Below are 22633 nucleotides of genomic sequence, written 5' to 3' on the forward strand. Positions count from 1 at the left end.
ATCCACTTTCAGATGCGGCAGTGGCTCAGCATCCCATCCAGCACGCCACTAGTAGCCAGACCACCGTCCAGTCTGCGTTCCCCGTCAGCGAGCTGCGTCAGGACCAACCACCACCCCCCTCCTCCAAACATGGGGCTCAGACTCAAGTCTACCCAGGCTTCTTGGGAAACCCGTAGGAAGGACTGCTTGACAAGCTCTGGGTGGGGGCCCTTCCGTGCTAAGGATGAGGGCAGCTCATGCAGCTTTTGGAACGAGGTGACATGTGGTCACAATAGTGCTGGAAGGACACGTTTGAACCAGCATTTATCTCACTGTCCTTTCAGGCTTTGGTATTTTGTTTCATTAAATTAATTAATATGTGGGAAAAATGTAAAAGTAGACGAGTACAAAGGGTAATATGCACTCATCATCTAAAGTGAGTAGATTTTGGTACTTTGCATGTTTACTTAACATTTTTACAATAGAAATAATATACTGAAGAGAAATAGTAAGCCCTAAGTACTTCGTGTTCTTCCCACTTCCATCCCCTCTGCAGAGTCATCCACCACCATGAATTTGGCCTGTTTTTATACTCTATACAGTTAACATACATATGTGTGCATGAATGCTCGCGCATATTTGCGGTAGTTCTGTTCTATAAAGTCCTGGAAAACACTGAATATGGAATATTCAATATGAATATTGTTGACTGCAGCTGGGAATTTTTTAAAAATTTATTTTGTTTATTAAATATACCAACATACAAACACAAGTATTCTTACCATATGATCATTCCATTCTACAAATTTAATCAGTAATTCACAATATAATCACATAGTTGTATAGTCATCATCATGATCATTTCTCAGAACATTTGCATCACTTCAGAAAAAAAAAAAGAAAAACAGAAAAAATGTCATACGTACCATACCCCTTACCCCTCCCTTTCATTGAGCACTAGCATTTCAATCTACTAAATTTATTTTAACATTTGTTCCCCCTATTATTTATTTAATTTTAACCCATGTGGTTTACTCATCTGTCGATAAGGTAGATAAAAGCATCAGACACAAGGTTTTTGCAATCATAGTCACATTGCAAAAGCTATATCATTATACAGTCATCTTCAAGAAACATGGCTACTGGAGCACAGCTCTGTATTTTCAGGCAGTTCCTTCCAGCCCCTCCATTATACCTTAACTAAAAAGATGATATCTATTTAATGTGTAAGAATAACCTCCAGGATAACCTCTAGACCCTGTTTGGATTTTCTTAGCCATTGATGCTTTATTTTGTCTCATTTCTGTCTTCCCCTTTTTGGTCGAGAAGGTTTTCTTAAATCCCTTGATGCTGAGTCCCAGCTCATTCAGGATTTCTGTCCCACGTTCCCAGGAAGGTCCATACCCCTGGGAATCATGTCCCACGTAGAGAGGGGGGAGGGCAGTGAGTTTGCTTGCTGTGTTGGCTGAGAGAGAGAGGCCACATCTTAGCAACAAAAGCGGTTCTCTCAGGGGTGACTCTTAGGCCTAATTTTAAGTAGGCTTAGCCTATCATTTGCGGGGTTAAGTTTCATATGAACAAACCCCAGGATTGGGGCTCAGCCTATTGCTTTGGTTGTCCCCACTGCTTGTGAGAATATCAAGAATTCTCCACTTGGGGAAGTTGAATTTTCCCCCTTTCTCACCATTCCCCCAAGGGTACTTTGCAAATATTTTTTTGTTCACTGTTCAAATCACCCTGGGATTTATCGAGGTATCACTCTGGACAAAATCTCATGCCTTACTCAAGTTTCCATGTATTATGGTGTTCGATTAAACTGTCCACATAAGTTGTATTAGGAAATGCACTAGTCAAAATATAAATTTTGTACCCAATAACCATTTTTTGTTTTACTCTCACAGATAAGTTAAAGTTTTAAAATATGAATTACCATCTATTTTCAATACCCTGCAGTATTGACATTTCTTTGTTCTTCTTCATGCAAAAATGTTTTAAAATTTGCACATTTAGTCACTATCATTATATACTCTAGGCATTCCTAGATCATACCATCTCAGTCTTTATCATATATCTTTCCTTCTGATTTCATTTGTGCCCCAGCCCTCCTCCCTCTGTTTTTCTCACATTCACCTTTACTCAGTGTGCTAACATTACTGTGTTACAGTTAGGTAGTATTGTACTATCCATTTCCAAAGTTTTACAGTCAGTCCCATTGCACAATCTGTATCCCTTCAGTTCCAGTTACCCACTCTCTGCCCTATTTCTATCTCCTGATTACCTCAGTTCTAAACTGAAATTCTCCAAGTGCATTCATTAGTGTTAGTTCATATCAGTGAGACCATACAGTATTTGTCCTTTTGTTTCTGGCTAATCTCACTCACCAGCTGGGAATTTTTCACTGCTCTGTACCCATGCATGTCCACAAATGGCCATAAAAGTGCCTCAAGTATTTTCAGCAAATAGGCAAATTTGCAGATATGGAATCTGCTAGTCATGAAGATCGATTGGATATACACACATACTCATGTACGTCTCTATTTGTGTGCATATAAGTACGTGAATATATAAGCATATCATGTATGTATATGACATATATACATACATAGCAATAAACTCTACATAGTATATGTTTAAAAAATTATTCTGTAGTTTGCTTTTTTAACTCAACACTGTATATGAAATTTATTTCTGCTGACACACACATAGAGCTAGTTCATTTTACCCGCCAGGTAATATTCCACTGCACTGCTGTCTGACAATTTGTTTACTCACCCCCCTCCTCCACCCCTGGTGATAACCATTTGGATTGTACCCATTTGTGACTTAAACCAAGCCCAGGCTTTAATGAAGTTGGGTCACTGTAGCATCATATGATTCATGTTTCCTGCCCGTGGTGTTCCCTGCCGCCCCCCCACCCCCAGCTGCTTAAGCACAGAGAAAAACCAATCGAGTGTATTGCTGACACTACGGGGGACCCCGGTGACATCTGTCCCTGTTCCCACATCGTCTCAACGTCCAAATTTTTTGGCATCTCTTCTTTGGGCCTGCCCTTCTGCAGCTGGGAAATGTTCATATATGGTGGTGTGAAAAGCCTCAGAGGAACCAGGGACTCTGAGAAATGCTGCACTGTTGGTCCGCTTCCCAGTGCACCAGGGAACACGCAGCGGGCCTTCCCGCCATCCCAGCTGTCCCCAGCGCCCAGCCCCCTGCAAGGAGAGCCAACCTGCTACTCCCCTCCTGGCAGTGGCTATTTCTGTCTGAAGTTCAGCCTCGATCAGGACCCTGGACAGTTTCCAGGGGGTCAGAGATGGGAACTGCAGCTTTCCCAGAGCCCTTTGGCTTAGCCCTCTGCCCTCTGGTGCCAGTGCTTCTGCCCCCTGCCCTCTGCTTCCTGATGTGCCCACCTTGGGCCTGTCCCCACTCTGCCTCACTTTATATCCCGCCCTGGAGGATGCCCGCCTTCGACTGCCATTTTCCAATTCCTGATTGGCTGGCAAAAACCTGGTTATTTCTAACACAGATGAAGACTAGAGGAGACTCTTTTCCAAAGGATTGAGCCTCTGGGGCTTCCAGGCGGATCAGCATCAATCCACAGCTTCCCCACTGGCCATCTAGGCAGAGTCCAGAGCCCTTTCCTCTAGCGCCCATGACCCTCTGCAAGGTCTTTGGTCAGCTCTCGACCCGCTGTGTGCGGCTCTGGGACCCCTCATCTGTGAGCCCCCTGAAACCAGAGACTGTCCTTAGTCCCTCTTCAGGGTCCTGCACAAAATAGATGCTCATAAATGTCACCAGGCAATGGGCCAGTTCTCTCAAAATGAAGAGTTTTGCTTTGTCTGTAGAAGTAGTGGACATAACAGATACATATTCAAGCCTGACCTTGTCTTCTTGGTCTTCTTCTCAGACCAGGAGATATATGTACATGTAAACAGAAGCCAGAGTTTTATGTTTACAGAAAAATTGCAGAGACAGTACAGAGAGTGCTCAATTGCCCCCTCTCCTCCACCCTACCCCCCATTTCCCCTTTTATGACCATCTGGCATTAGTGTGCTACATTTGCTACTGATGGGCCAATATTGGCATATTATTATTAAAGGAAGTCTGTACTTGTCATTAGGGCTCATTCTTTGTGTTGTACAGTCCGGTGGGTTTTGATAAATGCCTGATGTCACATGTCCACGGTGATAGTATACTACGGAAAGGTTCCCTGGTGTCTGAAGTGCCTCATGCTTCCCCCCCCCACCAGCCCCTGATCTTTTGCCTTAGGAGCATATGTTTTTCAAGTGATGATGGTTACAAACCCTTTAACGGGGGCAAGACCACTGGCCTCCATGGAGCTGGGAGCTGAGTTAGCATGCTGGGAAGTCCAGGCCTTTGGAACCATCAGACCTGGGTTCAAGTTTTGGCATTGCTGCTTACTGACGGCCTTGGACTCATTTTGCCCCCTCTAAGCCTCAGCTTCCCCATCTCTAAAATGGGCATAACAGACCATCCTCCTGGACTTTCATGAGCATTGGGAATGGCCTCACGGTGGCAGCCCAGGCAGGCCCACATGGAAGGGTTTCCTGAAGAAATGAAAGGCATGGCAGAAGTTCACCAAATAAAATTCCTACCTGAAGGAAATTCTAAAGTTTGTAAGACCAAGACAGCATTTTCCCAAAATCCCTTCCAGGGAAGCTGAGTAATTGAGAGGATTTAACTGGGAAAGGCAAGAGAGTAACTAGATTATAAGTCTGGGGAGTTGTCTTTCCTGCAGATGTCTCAGTGTCTTTAATAAGCTCGTAGTCCCTGATGCTCTAGGAGGGGCAGCTCCCACAGAGCCCCCACTGATGTGACTGGAACCATGCCCCCCTGCCCCACTGCCCCAGCACATCTCGGGGTTCTTCGGGAGCATGCATTGGGAAGTGTGGCTCCAAGCCTGCATAAATTGGCCCAGCTGTGGCAAATTAATACCAAACCGGCATGGCCCACAATAGTCGATCACCCTGAGATAGTTATCCGTTACTCATCACCCTCACAAACCACTAACCTAGCAGCGCAGGTTAACCCGACAGTGTCTGTGACAGGCCGTGTCAGACACATGCTGGGTGTGGGACGGCCCGTGTCTGAGTGGCTAGTGGGTTTGCCAGGCAGGGGCAGCGTGAGCATGGGATATTCAGGCAGCCCTTGGAGCTTCTTACCTCTTTCCCCTGTGGCTTTCTCCGAGGATCAGATCAGCCAGGGAGCCTTGCCATGGAGAGTGGAGGACTGAGCTCTGGCCAGGTGTCAGGTGATTGTGTTCCAGTGAGTGACAAATGTGTGGGTGTTGCCAGTGGAAGGGCCAGGGTAGAGGAATCCTGCCTTCTGCAGTGAGGGGGGAGCTGCCTGGCAATCTCATTTGGCAAATGGGACCTTTGTCACACGGGTCAGGATGTGTGCTGTTGGTGGTGGTCGCGGTGAATCCTTTTGTGACGTGGAATGGGTTTATCATTCCCTGTGATAACCCTGAGATAGTTATCCATTACTCACCACCCTTAAGAACCACTTACCTATCTAATCTGCAGCCGCAGACTAACCTGGCAGTGTCTGTGACACACCCCAGGTAGCATGCTTTTTGGGATGTGAGGCACAACATAATTCATGCCATAGACCACCCACCCCGAGTCCTGTGTGAGTAGAAATGCTGGCTCCAGATTAGAACATACAGTCACAAGAGAGCTTGAGTCCCAAGAAACTGCTTGTTTGGAATTCAGAACAGCTTGTTTTGCTGGAAACCCTTTGCTTGTGTCTCAGCTCCATGGTTTCCTGTCTGTGGGAAGTTGGAGGAGTTGTTTAACTCCGGGGAGCCTCAGTCTCCACATCTGCAAAGTGGCAAGAATAAGACCTGCTCCATTTGCGGCTCTGGCCACCACCGGAGGCTGTCTTAATACTAACCCAACTTCTTCCTCCCCTGCCCTCTGCTTCCTTTCAGAGATCTCAACTGCCCAGCTCTGCCCCAGAAGCCAAAACCTCCCCATCACTCCCATCACCCACTCCAGGCGTGCAGCCATGTGCTGCATCCTAAACGGCTTCCTCCCCTTGGGGCTGCTGTTGCTGGTCTTTGGAGCCCAGGGATTTTTCCTGCCCAACACCACCCATTTGGAGAAGCTGCTCAGCAAGTACCAGCAGGACAAGCCCCACTCCCGAGCCCGGAGGGCCATCCCCACAGCAGACAAGGAGGAGATACTCCAGCTACACAACAAACTTCGGGGCCAGGTGTATCCCCTGGCTTCCAACATGGAATACATGGTGAGCTTGACTTCTGCTGTGAACACTGGTAGTGAGGGCTGGGGGCCTGGGCCGCCATCTTGTTTGGCCCCCCAGGCAGTGGTGAGTGGCGGGTTCTCTGGCATAGAGGATGCACCTGGCTCTGTTCCTGACGCTGCCAAAACAACCCTCGTGAACTTCACCATCCAAAGTTGGCATCTCCGCCAATCCTCCAGGTTGCTTCTTTGTAGCTCAGCCCAGGGACCCAGACCTTGGCACTCTGCACAGGCTCTCCTGGAGGTCCAGTAGGAATTGTGGAGGGCAGGGCCTCTCAGGTTCCAACCCCAGCTCTGCCATCTCCTAGCTGTGTGACCTTTGTATCTCCTTAGCCAGTCTGAGACTCAGTTCCACCTTGAGAATCCCTTCTTCTCATGGTTGCGATGTTCATGAGATGAGAAAATTGAAAATGTGCTGCACAGGAACATGCTTATGCCTAGGGCTTGAGTGTCACTATTATTTTAATGTCAGCTTGGCTTTCGTCCTGCCTCTTTGACCATGACTTTCTGTCTGAGTGGCAAGAGCTGCTGAATCCTGAGCGGGCATCTACTGGAGAGGAGGAAGTAGGGAAGGGAAAGTGGATGGCTCACCAGTGACACTGGGGAAATCCTACACTTCCTGGCAACCAGCTCTCCTAAGCCCTAATGGCCAGTCTGCCTCCACTCACCTAAATCCAGAGCTCCAGGGGGGTTCTTCTGCCTAGATGTCCTGTAGTCTAAACCACACTGCCCAGAAGAGCTTTCTGCAATGATGGAGAATCGGTCCAACATGGTAGCCATTATCTACATGTGTGACTGTGGAACTGAATTTTTTTCTAATCTTATTTCATTTTAGTTTTCTTAAATTTAAGTAGCCACTTGTGGCTAGAGGCTACCATGTTGGACAGTGCAGATCGAATGGGCCCAAGAGAAAACTCTCCCCCGGTCCACCCCAAAGTCTTCTCTCCTTCTAACACCCAATTGCTCTCAGTACCACTTCCTGTTCTCCCAGCCCTACGAAATAAGGGTTGTCATTTTTCCCATTTTGTAGATTAGGAAAGTGAGGCCCCAAATCACACAACTAGAAGGTCCAAAGTCACACAACTAGATGGTCAGGTTCAGAATTCGAACCCAGGTCTGGTTGGCTCCAGAGCCCATGCTGTCAACCAACACTCTTGCTCAGTTTCAGCACCCTCTCTTCCCACCTGCAGGAACTGTGGACTGGTTCTGGCAGCCTTTTCCACCCTCCCTTCCTATCCTGTCCCATCACACTGTGATTAGCAGAGCAGCCTTGGTTCAGGGAGGCTGCTGTCTCCTGTTTCTCCTGGTCCTTTCTGAATCCTGCCATCATGTTCAGCTAGCTAAGTCTTCACTCTCACTCAGCTGCCTGCTTAGTCAGGAGCCTCTAATTATCCCCCATGCCCGAGACAAGCCCGCGTGCATCTCCCCTGACCCTCCCCTGACCCTCCAGGCCTTCTGTGAGGCACCCTTATCTGCCTAAGAAACTTGGTTCCCTACCTGTGTTTCAGCCAAGGGGTCTGCTTACTCAGTGTCCTCAGGAGGTGCTCTGCAGGTGACAGCTGCTGAGCTCTTGCTTGTGCTGGTTGCCCCCCACCCCAGTCCCTGCCCCGCCCCATCACTTTAGCCAGCTCCTTGCTACCTCAATCCCAGCCCCCAGGTCTCTCCTTCCTGTGGATGCAGCTGGCACTTTCCATGTTGCCTTCTGCTCTGATGGTGTATAAGTCCCCAACCATACCCCACGTGTCTGGGGGTCCATGCCACTGCTCGAGTGTGCATGCCCAAGGTGACCCATCACCAGCCACTGGATGGACCTCCAGCGAGAGCCCATCTGGTGAGAGCCCGTTGAGTGAAGCTGTCCTTTGGGAACGAGTTACAAACAGTTTCTTTTTTCCCTCAAGAAAATTATCCAGGCATGTATTCCAAATGGGCCGTTCTAATTTTAGGAGGAAGCATGGACACTCCTTCAAACTACTTATATATTGGACAGCTTGTTGCATTCATTTCTAGGGTTAAAAATATAGAAAATGAGGGTAGACTTTCTTGGGGTTGGGGTGCAGTGTCCCCTCCTCCCCCATCTTTCCCGGGACCATGGTGGAGGCTCGATAAGAGCCAGGTGGGCCCAGGGGCTGCCTGGTGGGGCCCTCGCCCGGGGCTAGGTGCCCGCACCTCACCGCCTGCCAGCTGCCTCTGGTTGGCTCTTCAGCCTCCCCTGACCCCTGGCCTTTGCCAGTGCGGGAAGGAGCTACCAGTGACAAAGCAGCTGGCGCCAACCCGCCAGGCTCGTGGGATGGCCTCTCCAGGAGTAGGGCAAGTGCTGCCATGTTCCTCCCCAGGTTCCAGTGTGGGAACTTCCTTTCCAGCTGGCTTTCAGGGCCACGGGAAACAGACTGCAACCTTTCAGGGTCACTTCTTGTCTGCTGATCCGAAGCTCCACGTGCTCCTCTGTCAGTGCCGATTAGCTGGAGACTATTTGCCGCTTCTGGGGCATACTTAGGGAGAGTCCAGCATGCTGTGCACAGACAGGCCTCTTCTCTGGAATGAGCGCAGGCTCATCTGGGTCTCTACATCATTGTCACGATGTTGTCTCTGTATTTTATGGTGCGCTTCCAGCTGTTAGGAGCTGAGCTGGCCAATTGGTACTGCACGCTGGGCTGAATGTCCCCAACCTGTGACAGGGGCGAGGACCCCACCTCGTGGCCATGGCAGTCAGCCCTGCTGAGCTCAGGGCATCTCTTCCTTATAAGGCTGCCCTGGAGGGTTAGAGTGGGGCCTGTTATTTGCCATTTGAATTGTCTACAATTTATTCCTGACTGTAATCCTGGGAAATGGGTGGTATTTACCCCATTTTACAGGTGAGGAAACTGAGGCTCAGAGGGCAAAGGCCTGGCACCAATCACACAGCTATAAGTGGTCAAGCTTTGGTTGGTAGCAATCCTGTCTGTCCCTAATGCCTGCACCTAGGAGGCACTTAGTAACACTTATTGCAGGAGTGGGTGGAAGGGGGACTGGCTTTTGTTCTATTTCCTACAGGCCTGGCATTCAATTGGTTGATTAATTCTTCTATGAATGTACTGGGTGCCTGCCATGTGCCCAGCATGTGCCATTCTTGTTAAGAAGAGAGGAACAAAGCAGGCAAGTTCCTAGCCTTCATGGAAATACAGACTAGTGTAGTCAAGGAGTAGTTATTGAGCACCTAGTGTATGCCCAGCACCTCTCTAAGTTCCAGGAGACATGTATGAGTTGTAGAAAGTGTGTTGAAGAAATACAGGGGCTGTAAGAGGGAACCTCAGGGTGGGCCAAAGCCTGCCTGAAATTGATGCATCAGCTTGAGCCACTGTGAGGAAGCAGCGCTTGAATTAAGACCTGAAGAGTGGAAATGCCTGAGCTGGTGAGTGTGCAGGGAAGGGTATTCCAGGCAGGGGGAACAGGAGGTGCAAAAGCCAACACCATCTTATGTGTCCCTTTCCTCAAGGAGACACGCTCAGAAAGCCAGTGGGGCTGGCCCTGTTTCTGAGGGAGTGAGGCCGTGGAGGGGGCCAGAGAGGGGGCAAGGGACCAGGCTTTGCAGGGCTCTGAGGCCAATGTCCCCGTGACTTGGGGCCACTGTAACAAAGTACCCCAAACTGGGCATCTTGAAATGCAGACATTCATTGTCTTGGTGCTGGTGGCCAGAGGCCTGGAATCAAGGTGCAGACAGGGCCAGGCTCCCGCTGACACCTGAGGGGGCTCCAGGCCGGTTGCTGGCAGCTCCTGGGCATTCTGGCTGCTGGCCCTGGCGTTGTGGGCTTGTGGCTTCATCCCTCTGCCCTCGCCTCTGCTTCTACGTGGCCATGCCTGCATCTCCACGTCCAGATGTCCTTCTTAGGAGGACACCAGTCACATTGGGTTTAGGGCCCACTCTAAGCCAGTGTGACCTGATTTTAACTAATTCCTTCTGGAAAGACCCTATTTCCTGTTAAGGCTCCATTCGCAGGTACCGGGAATTAAGAAGAGAGCACAGCTTGCCGAGGGACACTATCCAGCCCCCAATAGCCGGAGTTCGAAGTCTGCATTTTATTTTTTAAGAAATAGGGTTTTGAGCAGGGGAAGTCTCCGTTAATGACCTTGAAGTGCTGCTGTGACTGCAGTGGAGGCCTGGGGGCTGGGCGAGGGGAGGGGAGAGCGGCCTGGCCTCAGGCGGGAGGTGAAGGAGGAGGCATTGCCCACGGGGCTTGGTGATAAGCAGCTTTCTGTTCACACCCCTTTCTTCTGTTCTCCAAGCCCTGGGCACAGTGCGGCCAAGGCTCCTGGTTGCAGAGCAGCCCTATTTGGGCACTGTTTCTGCAGGGGCTGAGCGGAGGCAGAAAGGGCCAGCGACTCTTCGCTCAGAGCCCTACCCTTTCCGGTGCGCTCCTGCCATAGCCGGAGCTCGTGCTGTCTTCTAGCTTTTTCTACTGGACAAGGCCGTGTGAAGACGTGCTTCCTGCACAATGACGGGAAAGGGAGAACAGGAACACTGACAGATTCAGTGTCCCATCTCCCCACACCTGATGGCTTTGGCCTTGGTCCCTATAGGAAAGGAGCCCCCAGCCCTTTCCCTAGCAAGTCAAGCCACATCCCGTCCCTTTCCTATCCAGTCCCCAGCCTGGGTCCTGGCAGTTCCTTGGCCTGAGCTTGTTGGAGTCCCAACCCCACAAAGTCCTGGCCATTTTCTCCCCGCTCCTCGGAAACAGGCTGGGTTCCTACCGCTCTTTTCCTCACTGAGCTCTGCTTTCCTAGTGGTTTCATGGAAGGTTGGACACAAGTGAAAGGAGCTTATACATGGCCAAAAAGACCAGGCCATCAGGTCTGCCCATTACTGGCCTTTCTTGTTTTCCTGTTTATTTATTTCATGGTATTTCAGGGGTGAAGTTGGGTCCTTTGATCTAAATGGCCCACCTGTTGGGGAAACTGAGGCTTGATGGATGTTGTCAGGGCCTCCAAACAGGGAGGCAGTCAGAGCCCCTGTCCCCTTGCCCAGCACTCTCAGTCCAGCACTGCCCATCTGCTCTTGTTTCTACCCAAATGACACTCATTTGACAAAATGTCAGATGCACAATGGGGATAATAAAAGTACTTTCCTTATAGGGTTGTGTGGAGGATTCAATGAGATGGTGCAGGAGAAGTGGTTTTAAAATGCCATATTATCGTTATTTATTAGTTTATTAACTCAGGGTAAGACTGGCACTTGGTGACAGCAAGTGGAGTGGGAAGGGCCACTCAGAAGCCAAACAAGGCTTATTCGAGTTCTGAATCCGTTAACTCCTGACTGTGTGGCATCAGGCCAGTTACTTACCCTCTCTGAGCCTCAAGTTTTTTTATCTGCCACTCTGGAAAATAAAATATACCTCACAGGCTTGTTGTAGGAATTAAGTGAGAACATGGTACTAACGTTCCTCCTTATCTTGCAAGTCATGGGTGTTCAAATAGCATTGGTTCCAGTGGTAAGGAGCCCTGCCTCCGGCCCATAGTAGGTGCTCAAGAAAGCTTACTGCTTTAATATCTAGGTTCTGTGTACTGAGGGCCTACTTTGTGCCTCACCGAGGGGATTTCCGTCCTATTGTCATTTAACCTTCCCCCACATCCTGTTCCAGCAGGTATCATTAAGCCGTTTAAAGATGAGGAAACAGAGACACACAGAAGCAAAGCCACTTACCCCAAGTCACACAGCCAGCAAGGGGCAGAGCCTAAAATCAAACCCAGTTCACTCAGTGCAAATGCTTTTGCCACCGTCCCTTGCTGGCCTGTTCTCTGCCAGCTCCTTCCTGGAGTGGCCCCTTTGCAAGGGCTGTAAAGAATGCCCACCTGTGCCTTTCCTGCCCCTGGGCATGGGCTGTTTGGGTCCTTCCGTGGAAGGGAGATGACCCCATTCCTTTCCTGATGAGTTATGTGTGTTCCTGGGCCAGCTTGGGGGCAGAAAGGGCCAGGGAGCCTGCCTGATCCCCCCCCCAGGAGAGGACGTGCCTTGCAGGGAGGCGAGCAGGGCTGGGCAGGAGGCAGCCACTTCTTAGAACCAGCATCGCTGTCTTCCCCAGGAAGGTCGAGAGCTCAGGGCTCAGAGGGGGCAAACCTGTGCCTCGGTCCCCATGGCTGTTCCATGCCCTGCATTCCGAGCCACGGCCTGTGCTCTGTACCCCCCACCCAGAAATGCATCACGTGCCCGCTGTGGCCGTCACGAGTACCTCTTATGGCCAGAATCGAGTTTTGGGGCCTGCAGACCCGGCTTCCAGTCCCAGGTCCAGCTCCTGCTGCCTCTGGGCTCCCCAGGCAGACAGTGTGGCTTCAGCAAAGCTTTGCTTTTTGTGTCTGCACAGTGGGGATGAAAATGTCTGCTTGAAGGCCCACTGTGAGAATGACCCAGAAGGCTAAATAGGAAGCGGAGGCGGTGGGACCCACATCTGAGCTTCCTGGCAGGAGTCCATGAGGTGACCCTCTGGACATCCGCCTCTTCCCCCAGACAGCCCTGGGACACTGCCCTAGTGGTCACTTCAGACAGCCTTCTACCAAGTCACAGACAAGAAGACCAAGACTGAGAGAGGAGAGGGACTTGTTCAGGGTTCTGGGTCTAAGCAACACAGCGGGAGCTGTGGGCAGCCTTGGTGTCAGGCCCCCAGGACCCAAGGCCTTTCCTGGCTTGCTGTTTCTTGCTTGCCCACTTGGGGACCCAGCTGCAATGTGCATGGAACTCGGCCATGGCAGATGCTGAAAACTTAGTACATGTCCACCTGCAGCCCAGGCCAGGGGTGTTGCTCCATTTTGGGTTCTACCCACGCCTGGCCCTAACCTCCTGGTGCCTGCGTTTCTTCCCTGCAGACCTGGGATGAGGAACTGGAGAAGTCGGCAGCAGCCTGGGCTCACAAGTGCATCTGGGAGCACGGGCCCACCAGCCTGCTAGTGTCCATTGGGCAGAACCTGGCCGTCCACTGGGGCAGGTAAGTTCCACCCTCTGTGCTGCCTCACTTCCACTCCCCACCCCACCCCTGTTTGTGAGCTGGCCGCCACACAAAGCACCTACTGTGTGTGTCTGGTATCACCCACAAGAGAATGATAGATGGGGAAACCGAGGCGCAGAGACATTGGAGGCCTTTTGAGGAACACCTGTGAGGAATCAACAAACCTGGGATTTGAGCCTGGTTGGCCCAACTCCTGGTACTTACTGGACCAGGGGTTTATAGAGCCTGATTTGTCATTCCATCTCTTCTAGAGGATTCTGGAGCCCCAGTTGCTACTGGCCAGGAAGGACCTGGCTGGGTAAGCTGGGCGAAATGAAAACATGGATTCTTTTAGTCCTGGGTCATTAACTGTCTTCTCTGCACCCCACATGTCTGGACTTTTCCAAATCAGCTCCCACCCCCTTGGGAAGGTGTCTGTGTCTCACCTTCCCTTTCTCGCCCAGCCAGGGGGGCTTGCACTTCCCTGAATGTCCCAGACGTTCTGGCCTGGCGGCCCTCTGCCCACTTACCCGTAGTGGGTATTTGAGTGTCTGGCCGTTGCTGATGCCTTCCCTGCACCAGGCCTGAGCTGCTCTCTGGATGTGGACCCTGCCCCCCAGCGAAGCTGGAAAAGGCCCTTCCCAGGGCTGAGGGCTGGTTTCATTGGAGGAAGTGGAAAAAGAGTTTTTTGACCACAGCCGGGATAAAGGCTCAATGACCAACCAGTAAATGTGCTGGGAACCAGTCCTTCCAGTTATTGGACCCAGAGGCCCCCCAGGACCTGTGGATCAGCTTTCACTTGCCCTTTTCATGGAAAGGCTGGACCTGATTGTAAATGTCCTCTCAAAAAGTAAGTTAGAGTTTGCCAGATAGTCTCTAGCCTTTTAAGCTCTGGAGTTTGATTTGGCCATGAACAGCCATGCTTCAGGTCAGTGTGTTTTCAGAACAAAACCAGGCAGGTGTGACAGTGTCTCTAAGTGGTGACACTTCATGGCAGTGACTCAACATGTTATTTTTTCTTCTGTGAACTTTGCTTTCAATAAAAACAGTCTGATGATAACATTAAAAGAAAATGTCTGAAGGGAGAAAATCCATAATTCCACTACCCTGGTTCAGCTCTTTTCATTTTTGGGGGTTCCATTGCAGCATTGGCTGGCTGCCAACATAGTTTTACGTAGTTATAACCATGGCTGCTTGGATCAAATTGAATTCTTTTTTCCGTTGCTCATGCGCTAACAAGCGTTTTTCTATTACAGAGTTGCCCTGGTCATCATTTATAAAGGCTGGATGACAGACCACAATTGAGCCAGTCCTCTCTCATGGCTTGTTTTTGTTTACTTGTTCCTTTGGATTTTTCAGGAGCATAACTTCTGAGGAATAGGATCGATGGGTTAAAGGGCATGGAGATTTTTCCCCCTGTCTTGTTGTAGATTTCTCCCTTACTTCCCCAAAGCGCCCCTCATTTTGTCCCTCCCCTACGGCATCGGTGTGCATCAGCATTGAGTTGTCAGCTGGAGGCTGCGGGAAGGGACAGCGGGGACCCCCTTGTGGCTCGGAGCTCTGTAGCTGCATGCCCGCCTTTCCCCGGGGGCACAGAAAGAGAGGCTGTCTCCCCCAGCATGTCAGTGGCAGCCACCAGTAGCTCTGGACTCAAACAGTAATTGTTACAGACCTCTAAGTGCCTCGCTGGCCACACGACTCTTAGAAATGGCCATCCCCCCAGGGCTTCTCCTCTAGATTGAAACCACTCTGTTGATACTTGCTGGTGGCAGCATGACCCTGGATTTGCATCCAGGGATTTCCACTGAGTGAGGACCTCACTGAGCAGCCCAGAGAGGGTGAGGACGTGCTGCCTGCTACATTGCACTCAATAGTCCCCCGGGGTCCCATCTGCCAGGCTGCTAAGGCAGATACCACATGATGAGCTGGCTTAAGAGCAGGAATGTATCGGCTCCTGCTTTCAGGGGCTGGAAGGCTGCATGCTCCCAAGGCCTTGGGTTCCTCGGCTTGTACTCTGTCCCTGTCCCATGGCAAGTCCTTCTCCTCTCCTTTCCGACTTCTCGCTCCTCCCCTTGACTTCTTTCTTTCTGTGTCTAGATTTCTTCTGCCTTTGCAGGACTGGAGTCATCCAGAGGAAGAACCCCTCATTCAGTGGGACCAGCCCGTAACTAAGATCACGGCTTTGGAAGACCCTGTTTACAGTGGGCTCCCTCCCACAGCGTGCAGGCCAAGCCCAAGAAACGGCTAAGCCAGCACATAATCCAGTCTCCTGCCCTCCACTCTCCTCATTGGCTTTGGGGGAGGGAGGTCCAGATGGGAAAATTCCCATTAGGCAGTTTTGACGTGTTTGTCCCCTGACTGCAAAGCTGCTGCTTGGGGCTCTCTGCACCTGGAGGGAGCTTCCCACTCTGCACCCAAGTCCTTGGCGTCCTCTGAGCACCCTGAGGAGTGAAGTTGGGCAAAGCCAAACAGCTCAGGGGTGGGCACCTCCTGCCTGGCCCCTATACCAAGCACTTGCCAGTTTTCAGGCTGTCCCCGGCCACAGCTGGGTATAGCTCCTGTATCACCTGTTCATTCATTTCCTTATTGCCTTTCTCTAAATCAGCTTTAAGTGGACCCACATCTTAAGTTAAATTTGTCCTAAGCAGTAATAACTGTGAAGCATGGGTTTAATGGGCTGCCTACTCTTGTCCAAATGTGCATGAAAATAAACCCCTATTATAATAAAAATGTTCCTTGGGGGCCAGGAAGAAGTTTCCAGGGACACACTGCTGGACCCAGGGACTCGAGGAGTGCCCAGATGGTCTGCCCACCATTCCTGGCATAAAGCACCTTGAAGGGGTGCTGGGAGGAGCTTGGGGTTCAGTTCCAAAGCAGCCCCTTCCCTGGCCTGCCTGGCGATGTCCCGAGCTGCCATCTGTGTGTGGTACATGCGGTGGCTGGGATGTCATGGGTGACTCTGTCCCTGCAGGTACCGCTCGCCGGCTTCCCATGTGCAGTCCTGGTATGACGAGGTGAAGGACTACACCTACCCCTACCCCCATGAGTGCAACCCCTGGTGTCCAGAGAGGTGTTCCGGGGCCATGTGCACCCACTACACACAGGTGAGCCTTGGGGATGGCCGCCGTCTCGCCCAGCACCCCCAAACCCCTCCACCTGTTTACCTGCCCGTTTAGCTGCCAAGTCCGTGAAACTCGGGGCTGTAATTTCCTTTGTTCATTTTCTCAAGTCAGTGCCCCTCGACAGCACAGCCAGGGCACCGAGCTGTTTGTTAGTGCGAGAGCAAGCACTAGAAAGTTCTCTAGCAACCAATGTTATTTCATTGTTGTGTATGGTCCTTCTGTTGTTATGTTGTTATATTTTCAAATGTGTGGACCTGAGGGGGGTGTGGGGAGAAATCTGCTCCTTCACCCTTTTACCACAGTGAGTCCAGAGCACTGCTAAATTAAATGAGTTCGCTTTTCAACTTCAATAATTGCATGTAAAAAGGAAATTTAATATCAGTTTCATAAATGGAAAATCAATATCATTTGCTATAAATAAAAGTATAAGAAAAATGAAACATTTTAAGCCAATTACCTCCCAAAACATCTTGGCTTAACTCCTTTCTCTCCCTTAACAAAGCATATCAGCCAGGGCTAGAGAGGCTTTAAAGACATGTGTAACCAAACAGAGGCTTTCTCCTTGATGGATGGAAGAGATTGAAGGGTTTTGGGAAGGAAGGCCTCTCTCCTTCCATGTTACTTAAGCCCCTTCCAGGACCACTCAGAATTCCTGGGCCTGCTCTCCTGTTGCTTGGCATGCAGGGGCCAGAGCCGCCCTTGGACTCATTAAGACGACACAGGGCAAGAAGCGAGAGACAGAATCCCATGGGAATCGAGGCCTAAATCAGAAGTCAGCTGCTCCTCCCCACCCACAGGCCAGAAGAAGAGAAATGTCCTGGGGTCTCGGCGCCAGGGCTCGTTGCTCCATTGACCCTCTTGAGTTTAATTCTCTCCCTGTCTGTGTGCGTCTCTCTGCTACCAGCCCCTTGCTTTTCCTCTTGCTTTTTTTTAGGCAGCTCTTGATCTTGGCTGTGCCTTATTCTCACCTGGGAGCTTTTAAAAATCTCAGGGCCAGGCTGCTCCCCAGTCCAGCTGGATGAGACTCGCTAGGAGTGGGGCCCGGGCTTCGGGATGCTTTTAAGTCCCCAGCGACCCAATGAACTGAGGACCACAGCCGAACCCCACGACATCTGCTTCCTCCTGGCCCCCTGACCCCTTCACCAGACCCCTCCAGTTTTCCCCAACTGGATCTATTTCCCTTATCCGCCATCTGAGCAGCGTGCACCACTCCCTGTGGCTCAGCTGCCCTTGGAGCATCTGCTGGAGTTGTCAGACCCCAGAGGCTGTCCGGAGGGGCTGAAGACATCTCAGGCCATAGGTTCCTTCTAGCTCTTTGGAAAGGCAGGGGAACAACCCAAATAAATTTTTCAAGGAGACGATTTGTAACCATCCATGTATTTGCCCTTCAAAGGGATCTAGAGGGGCTATTTCCACTGCATCACCTCTCAGAGCCTCAGTTTTCCCATCTGTAAACTGGGCCAAGGTGAGTAGTGAGTCCCTACCCCTTTTCTATATTTAAACAACTTTTTAAAGTATTAGATTGGCATCAGCATCTTCTTTTGGGTTTCCTAAAACTGCCAAACCATTTCATCTTAATCTTTCCAGTCAGAGCCAGACATAGCAGACTGTTGGGTTTGGCCATTCTCAGTGCCCCTCTGACCCTGTCCTTCCCCATTTTCTCGTCCTCCTCCTTCCCTAGCATTATGATCTCCCTTTAAAAAGCTCCATCTGGGTGCCACACAGTTTGCCAAGTATTTTGTGGGCGTGATCTTACTGAGTTCCAGTTTACAACTGCCTTGTAGGATGAACTTCATGGAGAAGGACACTAAGACTCAGAGAAGTTAAATAACCAGCAAAAGGTCCCACACCCAACAGATAGCAGCACTGGGGTTCGGACCCAGGTGTGTCTGAGAAAGAGCTGGGTCTCAGTCTCCAGTGTGCTTCCTTCCTGTTTGTGGAGGTTGCTATGGCAGGAGTTAGGATCACAGAGAATCTTTAGACATCTCTCTATTTTATAGCTCAGAGAGGGAAAATGACCTGCCCCCATGCAATGCAGCAAGCTGGCAAGGAAACCAGGGTTAGAATGAACCTCTTGTTTCCTAGTCCAGCAAGCTGATGTCTGCTGGGGAGATGGGCATGATCAGAAGCAACTGAAAGATCAAGTGGTTTTAATCCCAAGGGAATGGGTTGGCCATGGTGGAATTTCTGGCAGTGGCAGCTCTTGAGTGATGTTCCAGAGAAGGCAGTGACCAGAGAGCACTCCATTCAACCTGCCCAAAGGCATACCCCTTTAGTGCCAGCACCTTAGAGAACAGCTGGGTTATATCATCTGACACATAGGTGTTGTCTTTTCAGATAGTTTGGGCCACCACTAACAAGGTCGGCTGTGCTGTGAACACCTGCCAGAGAATGAACGTCTGGGGAGATGTTTGGGAGAATGCGGTCTACCTTGTCTGCAATTACTCTCCAAAGTAAGAAGAAGGTGACATGATCGTGTGGTTGGGGTTGTGTGGGTTGGGATGTGCCTGCCATGGAGGATCCAACTAACACTGGTGTCCAGTGAAAGCTCTGTTATTTCATATAACAAGGTGTCTAGAGGTGAGTGCTTCCGAGTTAGCATAATAATTCAGCAGTGCCAATGAATATGTAGGCCGTTTCTGTCTCCCTGCTGTACCATCCTCTCCCCATGGTGCCAAGATGCTGCAGAGCTACAGACATTGTGTCCTCCCAACCAGAAGGTAGGAGAACAGTAGAAAAGGGCTCTTTTCTTAGGCCTATCTCACTTGGGCACACTTTCTCCTTATGTCCTTGGCCAGAACTTGACCTATCACAGGCATGGGGCAATGTGATTGTCCCACTTGGCTTTGACCAGCTAGCTTGTCTCAAATGGCTTCACAAGGCATCCTCTAGGGCCACCTAAACAAAGTCAGTAGCTGGAATAGCTGTTGGTTGGGCAACCAATGGGTCTACCGTAATGGCAATTTTCTCCTGTGAAAACATGCCGCAAAGAGCATCCTACAAAACTCGTTTCTATGCTAGACTTATTTCTTGCACCTTTATATTTCCTCAAATAGCAGAGGACAATTGCTTCTAGCATAGCCCTTCTAGCTCTTTATGTCATCGATATGCCATTCATTCCTTTGCTCACTCACCCCAATTGCAAGTCAAACAAATATGTGCTGATTCTCAGAGACCTGCTAACCCAGTTCACAGTCTGTGGTTTGCCCAGCCGGCCACAGGGCTGGCTGCCATCCTGGCATGGTGTCCTGCACACAGTGGGCCCTGCAGCACATTCACTTAGTGACTGGATGAAATGGGAATGACCTCATTTGTTTGGTTTGGGACAGAGCGACTGGGGGAAGGTGGGGTGATGGGAGAATCACTGAAGTTAGGTAGAAAACAGAAACTCTCCAAAAATGACCTGGTTTGCCTCTGCCAATGTCTCAGCAGCCCACATGAATGAGGGCAAAGGGATAATGTCATCTCTAGGGAGGAACCCTACCCGGTAGTGGAATTCCTGACTGGGAGTACGAAGGAATCTGATTTGACTCCACGTAAGAAATACACATGAAGAATGTATCATTAGAAATAAAATTCTTCCCTTCTTAAGCCCCACTCCTTTCCTTGAAAAAGGAATAACCCGTGTATAGTAGAACACACTAATCTTGAGGGTATTTTGAGTACTTGGCAGATTTGTACATGTACATGTAAATGCCCGTGTAACCACCACCTGATCAAGAGAGAAAACAAAAAAAAAAGAGAGAGAAAATGATTCTGAGCTCCAGAAGGCTCCCTGACACCCCTCCCACTCAGTGCCTCCAACATGGCAGTGTCCTAACCTCTCCCCATGGACCAGGGGCACCTGCGTGGAATGTTTCATGTCCAGATTCTTTGGCTCCATATTATGTCTGTGAGATTCACACATCTTGCTACATGTGGCTGTGCCTCTTTTCGTTTTCATAGCTGCATAGTATTCCACGGTGGCCCAGCTTCTTTCTTAAACAGGAAAGATTTGGGCTTTGGGCCCATGGGCTGTGCAGGTTGTTGTCCCAGGTGGCAGGGAGTGCCAAGAGGATGAGCTTGGGGAGGTTACCTGATCCCTTTGGGCTCGCCCCCTGAGCCAGGAACTCTTGCACCTTCATGACAGGGTGTGTGTGAGGGACGCGGGGACAGGGCCTCCTTCATGAGGTCCTTTGACAAGCGAGGAGCTTGTCCGCCCATAGGCCACTGGCTCAGGACCTCGCACCTAGCTGGCCCTCAGTGAAGGCTGACCATGAGTATTGTTTTCCCTGGGAGGTTGGAGGTATGGTTTGTCCTGGAGAAAATTCAGAACCCCAGATGTGAGAGAGGACTTGGCCTGGGGGAGAGGGACTTACCCATTTGGGGGCCCAGATAGTTTGAAGAAATTTACTGAGCTCAACTCAGGGACAGGTCAGGCCTGGGGACAGTTTCGGGACCCCACTGAGTCCCAGGCCAACCTGTAAATATGTGCAGAGGTGGTCAGCAGCAGGGGGTTTGTAACATGTTATAGAATGATTATGTGATTTTGCCATCCGTAATTGGGAGGGTGAAAATGCCAGGTTTGAGGAAGAGGCGTGCCTATTTTAATGGTCCTGTGGAGTGGGGGCGGGGAACAGCCCCCTCTAGTACGTGGATTACCCCCTCCTTCTCCTCACCTCCTGGGTCTGATGCCCGCACACCCCTGGGGGACGTGACCCCACTATTTTGAGCTGCAGAAGACTCCAGGCCCACATGAAGACCGTGTAGTGAACGGAAAGTGTGTTTTCTGCAGTTTGTCCTCCTTCCAACACCAGCAAAGCACCCCCCCTAGTCCTCAGCCTCCCCTGGAAAGCTGTCAGAAAATGGTACCCAGACAAGTTCATTTATTTAACCAAAACTCACATAGCAGACAACATTTACCGGGCACTGGTCTAGGGCTTCCCATGTAGTCACTCATTTAATCCTCACACCAACTCGAGGAGGCAGGGATACAATTATCCCCAATTTACAGAGAAGGAAAAGGGGGCACAGGGGATGAAGGGATTTGGCCTAGGTCACCTGCTGAACGGGCTGGGGTTCCACCCAGAGCATCTGGCTCTTCGTTGCTTGGTGGTAAGGAGACTGGGGTCATGCCAGCCTTGCAGAGAGGCCCAGGGTCTCTTTAATGAATGAACAAATGGACAATCATAAAGGAAGTTTCTAGAATGTCAAAGGCCCAGGTACTATGGGAAAGACTTGGGAATTCTGCTAGGCCCCAGGAGAAATCGATAAAGCAACTTCCAGTTTTTACTGCCCTGGGCACTCCAGAGGGAGGCGCTGCTACCCCCTGTCACAGGGAGTGACCATGGTCCCACCCCAGTGGCCTGGGTTCAGATCCCACCCGCTCCCCACATGCACTAGCTGTGTGATCTTGGGCTAGTCACTTAACCTTTCTGTGCCTCAGTTTCTTCCTCAGCTAAAGGAGAGAGGATTCAGCGGGGATGGGAGGGTTTAAGTCAGCGTGTGGCCAGTGTGAAGAGCACAGGCTCACTGTGTGGTGAGCACTCGGCGATGCCTCTGCTCATCGTGCTCCTGCCTGTCTTCTGGACGCGTCTGCCACTCACTGACTTACACCCACTTGAGAAGTGGCTTGGAAGGGGGACACTGCCAGCTTTTCAGAGTAATGGCATCGGGTTTGGGAGGGCCAAGGGGTGTCTGGGGGCCACGACATTCACACCAGTGCCACACTGCAGAGACGGGGCCCCTCGCAGCTCCTGCAGTTTACGGGAATTCTTCTAGAATCCTCTGGACTCCACATGCCTAGGAGGGGCCAAGGGCAGTGCCTTTACTTATGTGGCACACGTCCCTGTGTCCTCATCCGTGAGGCGGCTCTCCCAGGACCCTGGGGCCCGGGGAGAACTGTGTCCCTGGTCCCTCACGTGGCGGGCCCTCCTGATGGGTGCCTTTGGTCTGTCTCCAGGGGGAACTGGATCGGAGAAGCCCCTTACAAAACCGGCCGGCCCTGCTCGGAGTGCCCGCCCAGCTACGGCGGTGGCTGCAGGGACAACCTGTGTTACCGAGGTAGGACATGACTTCGAAACGCGTTTGGGATGGATTTTCCCTCCTGTCTCTGAGTCACAGGATGATACTACATAAAACAGGGAGATTAAACAACAGAGTCAGAACCACCCGCCGCTCCAGCCCCTCCCTGCTGCAGCGTGGTCAGTGCCATCCTTCGCTGCCTCCCTCCCAGCCTTGTCCACCTCAGGACCAGCCAGGGCGGAAAGCCTTGTGTCCAGATGCTGTTTGGCCCCCTCTGCCCTTTGACCCCACGGAGCCACCT

At 50.8% G+C, this 22633-nt stretch overlaps 1 protein-coding gene across 3 annotated transcripts in view; it reads left to right on the forward strand.

Annotated features, from left to right (window-relative positions):
- CRISPLD2 (cysteine rich secretory protein LCCL domain containing 2) overlaps positions 1-22633 on the forward strand; it is a 78213-nt gene that overhangs the window by 16693 nt on the left and 38887 nt on the right. For all 3 annotated transcript variants that reach the window (XM_077133209.1, XM_077133210.1, XM_077133208.1), the window contains 5 exons: positions 5927-6243; positions 13089-13207; positions 16179-16311; positions 18667-18782; positions 22271-22371. In XM_077133209.1, coding sequence (XP_076989324.1) covers positions 6004-6243; positions 13089-13207; positions 16179-16311; positions 18667-18782; positions 22271-22371 — 709 coding nt within the window. In that variant the 5' untranslated portion in view covers positions 5927-6003. The remainder of the gene's footprint in view (positions 1-5926; positions 6244-13088; positions 13208-16178; positions 16312-18666; positions 18783-22270; positions 22372-22633) is intronic.

The sequence above is a fragment of the Tamandua tetradactyla genome, chromosome 16 (genome assembly GCF_023851605.1).
Source record: "Tamandua tetradactyla isolate mTamTet1 chromosome 16, mTamTet1.pri, whole genome shotgun sequence".
Taxonomy (NCBI): domain Eukaryota; kingdom Metazoa; phylum Chordata; class Mammalia; order Pilosa; family Myrmecophagidae; genus Tamandua; species Tamandua tetradactyla.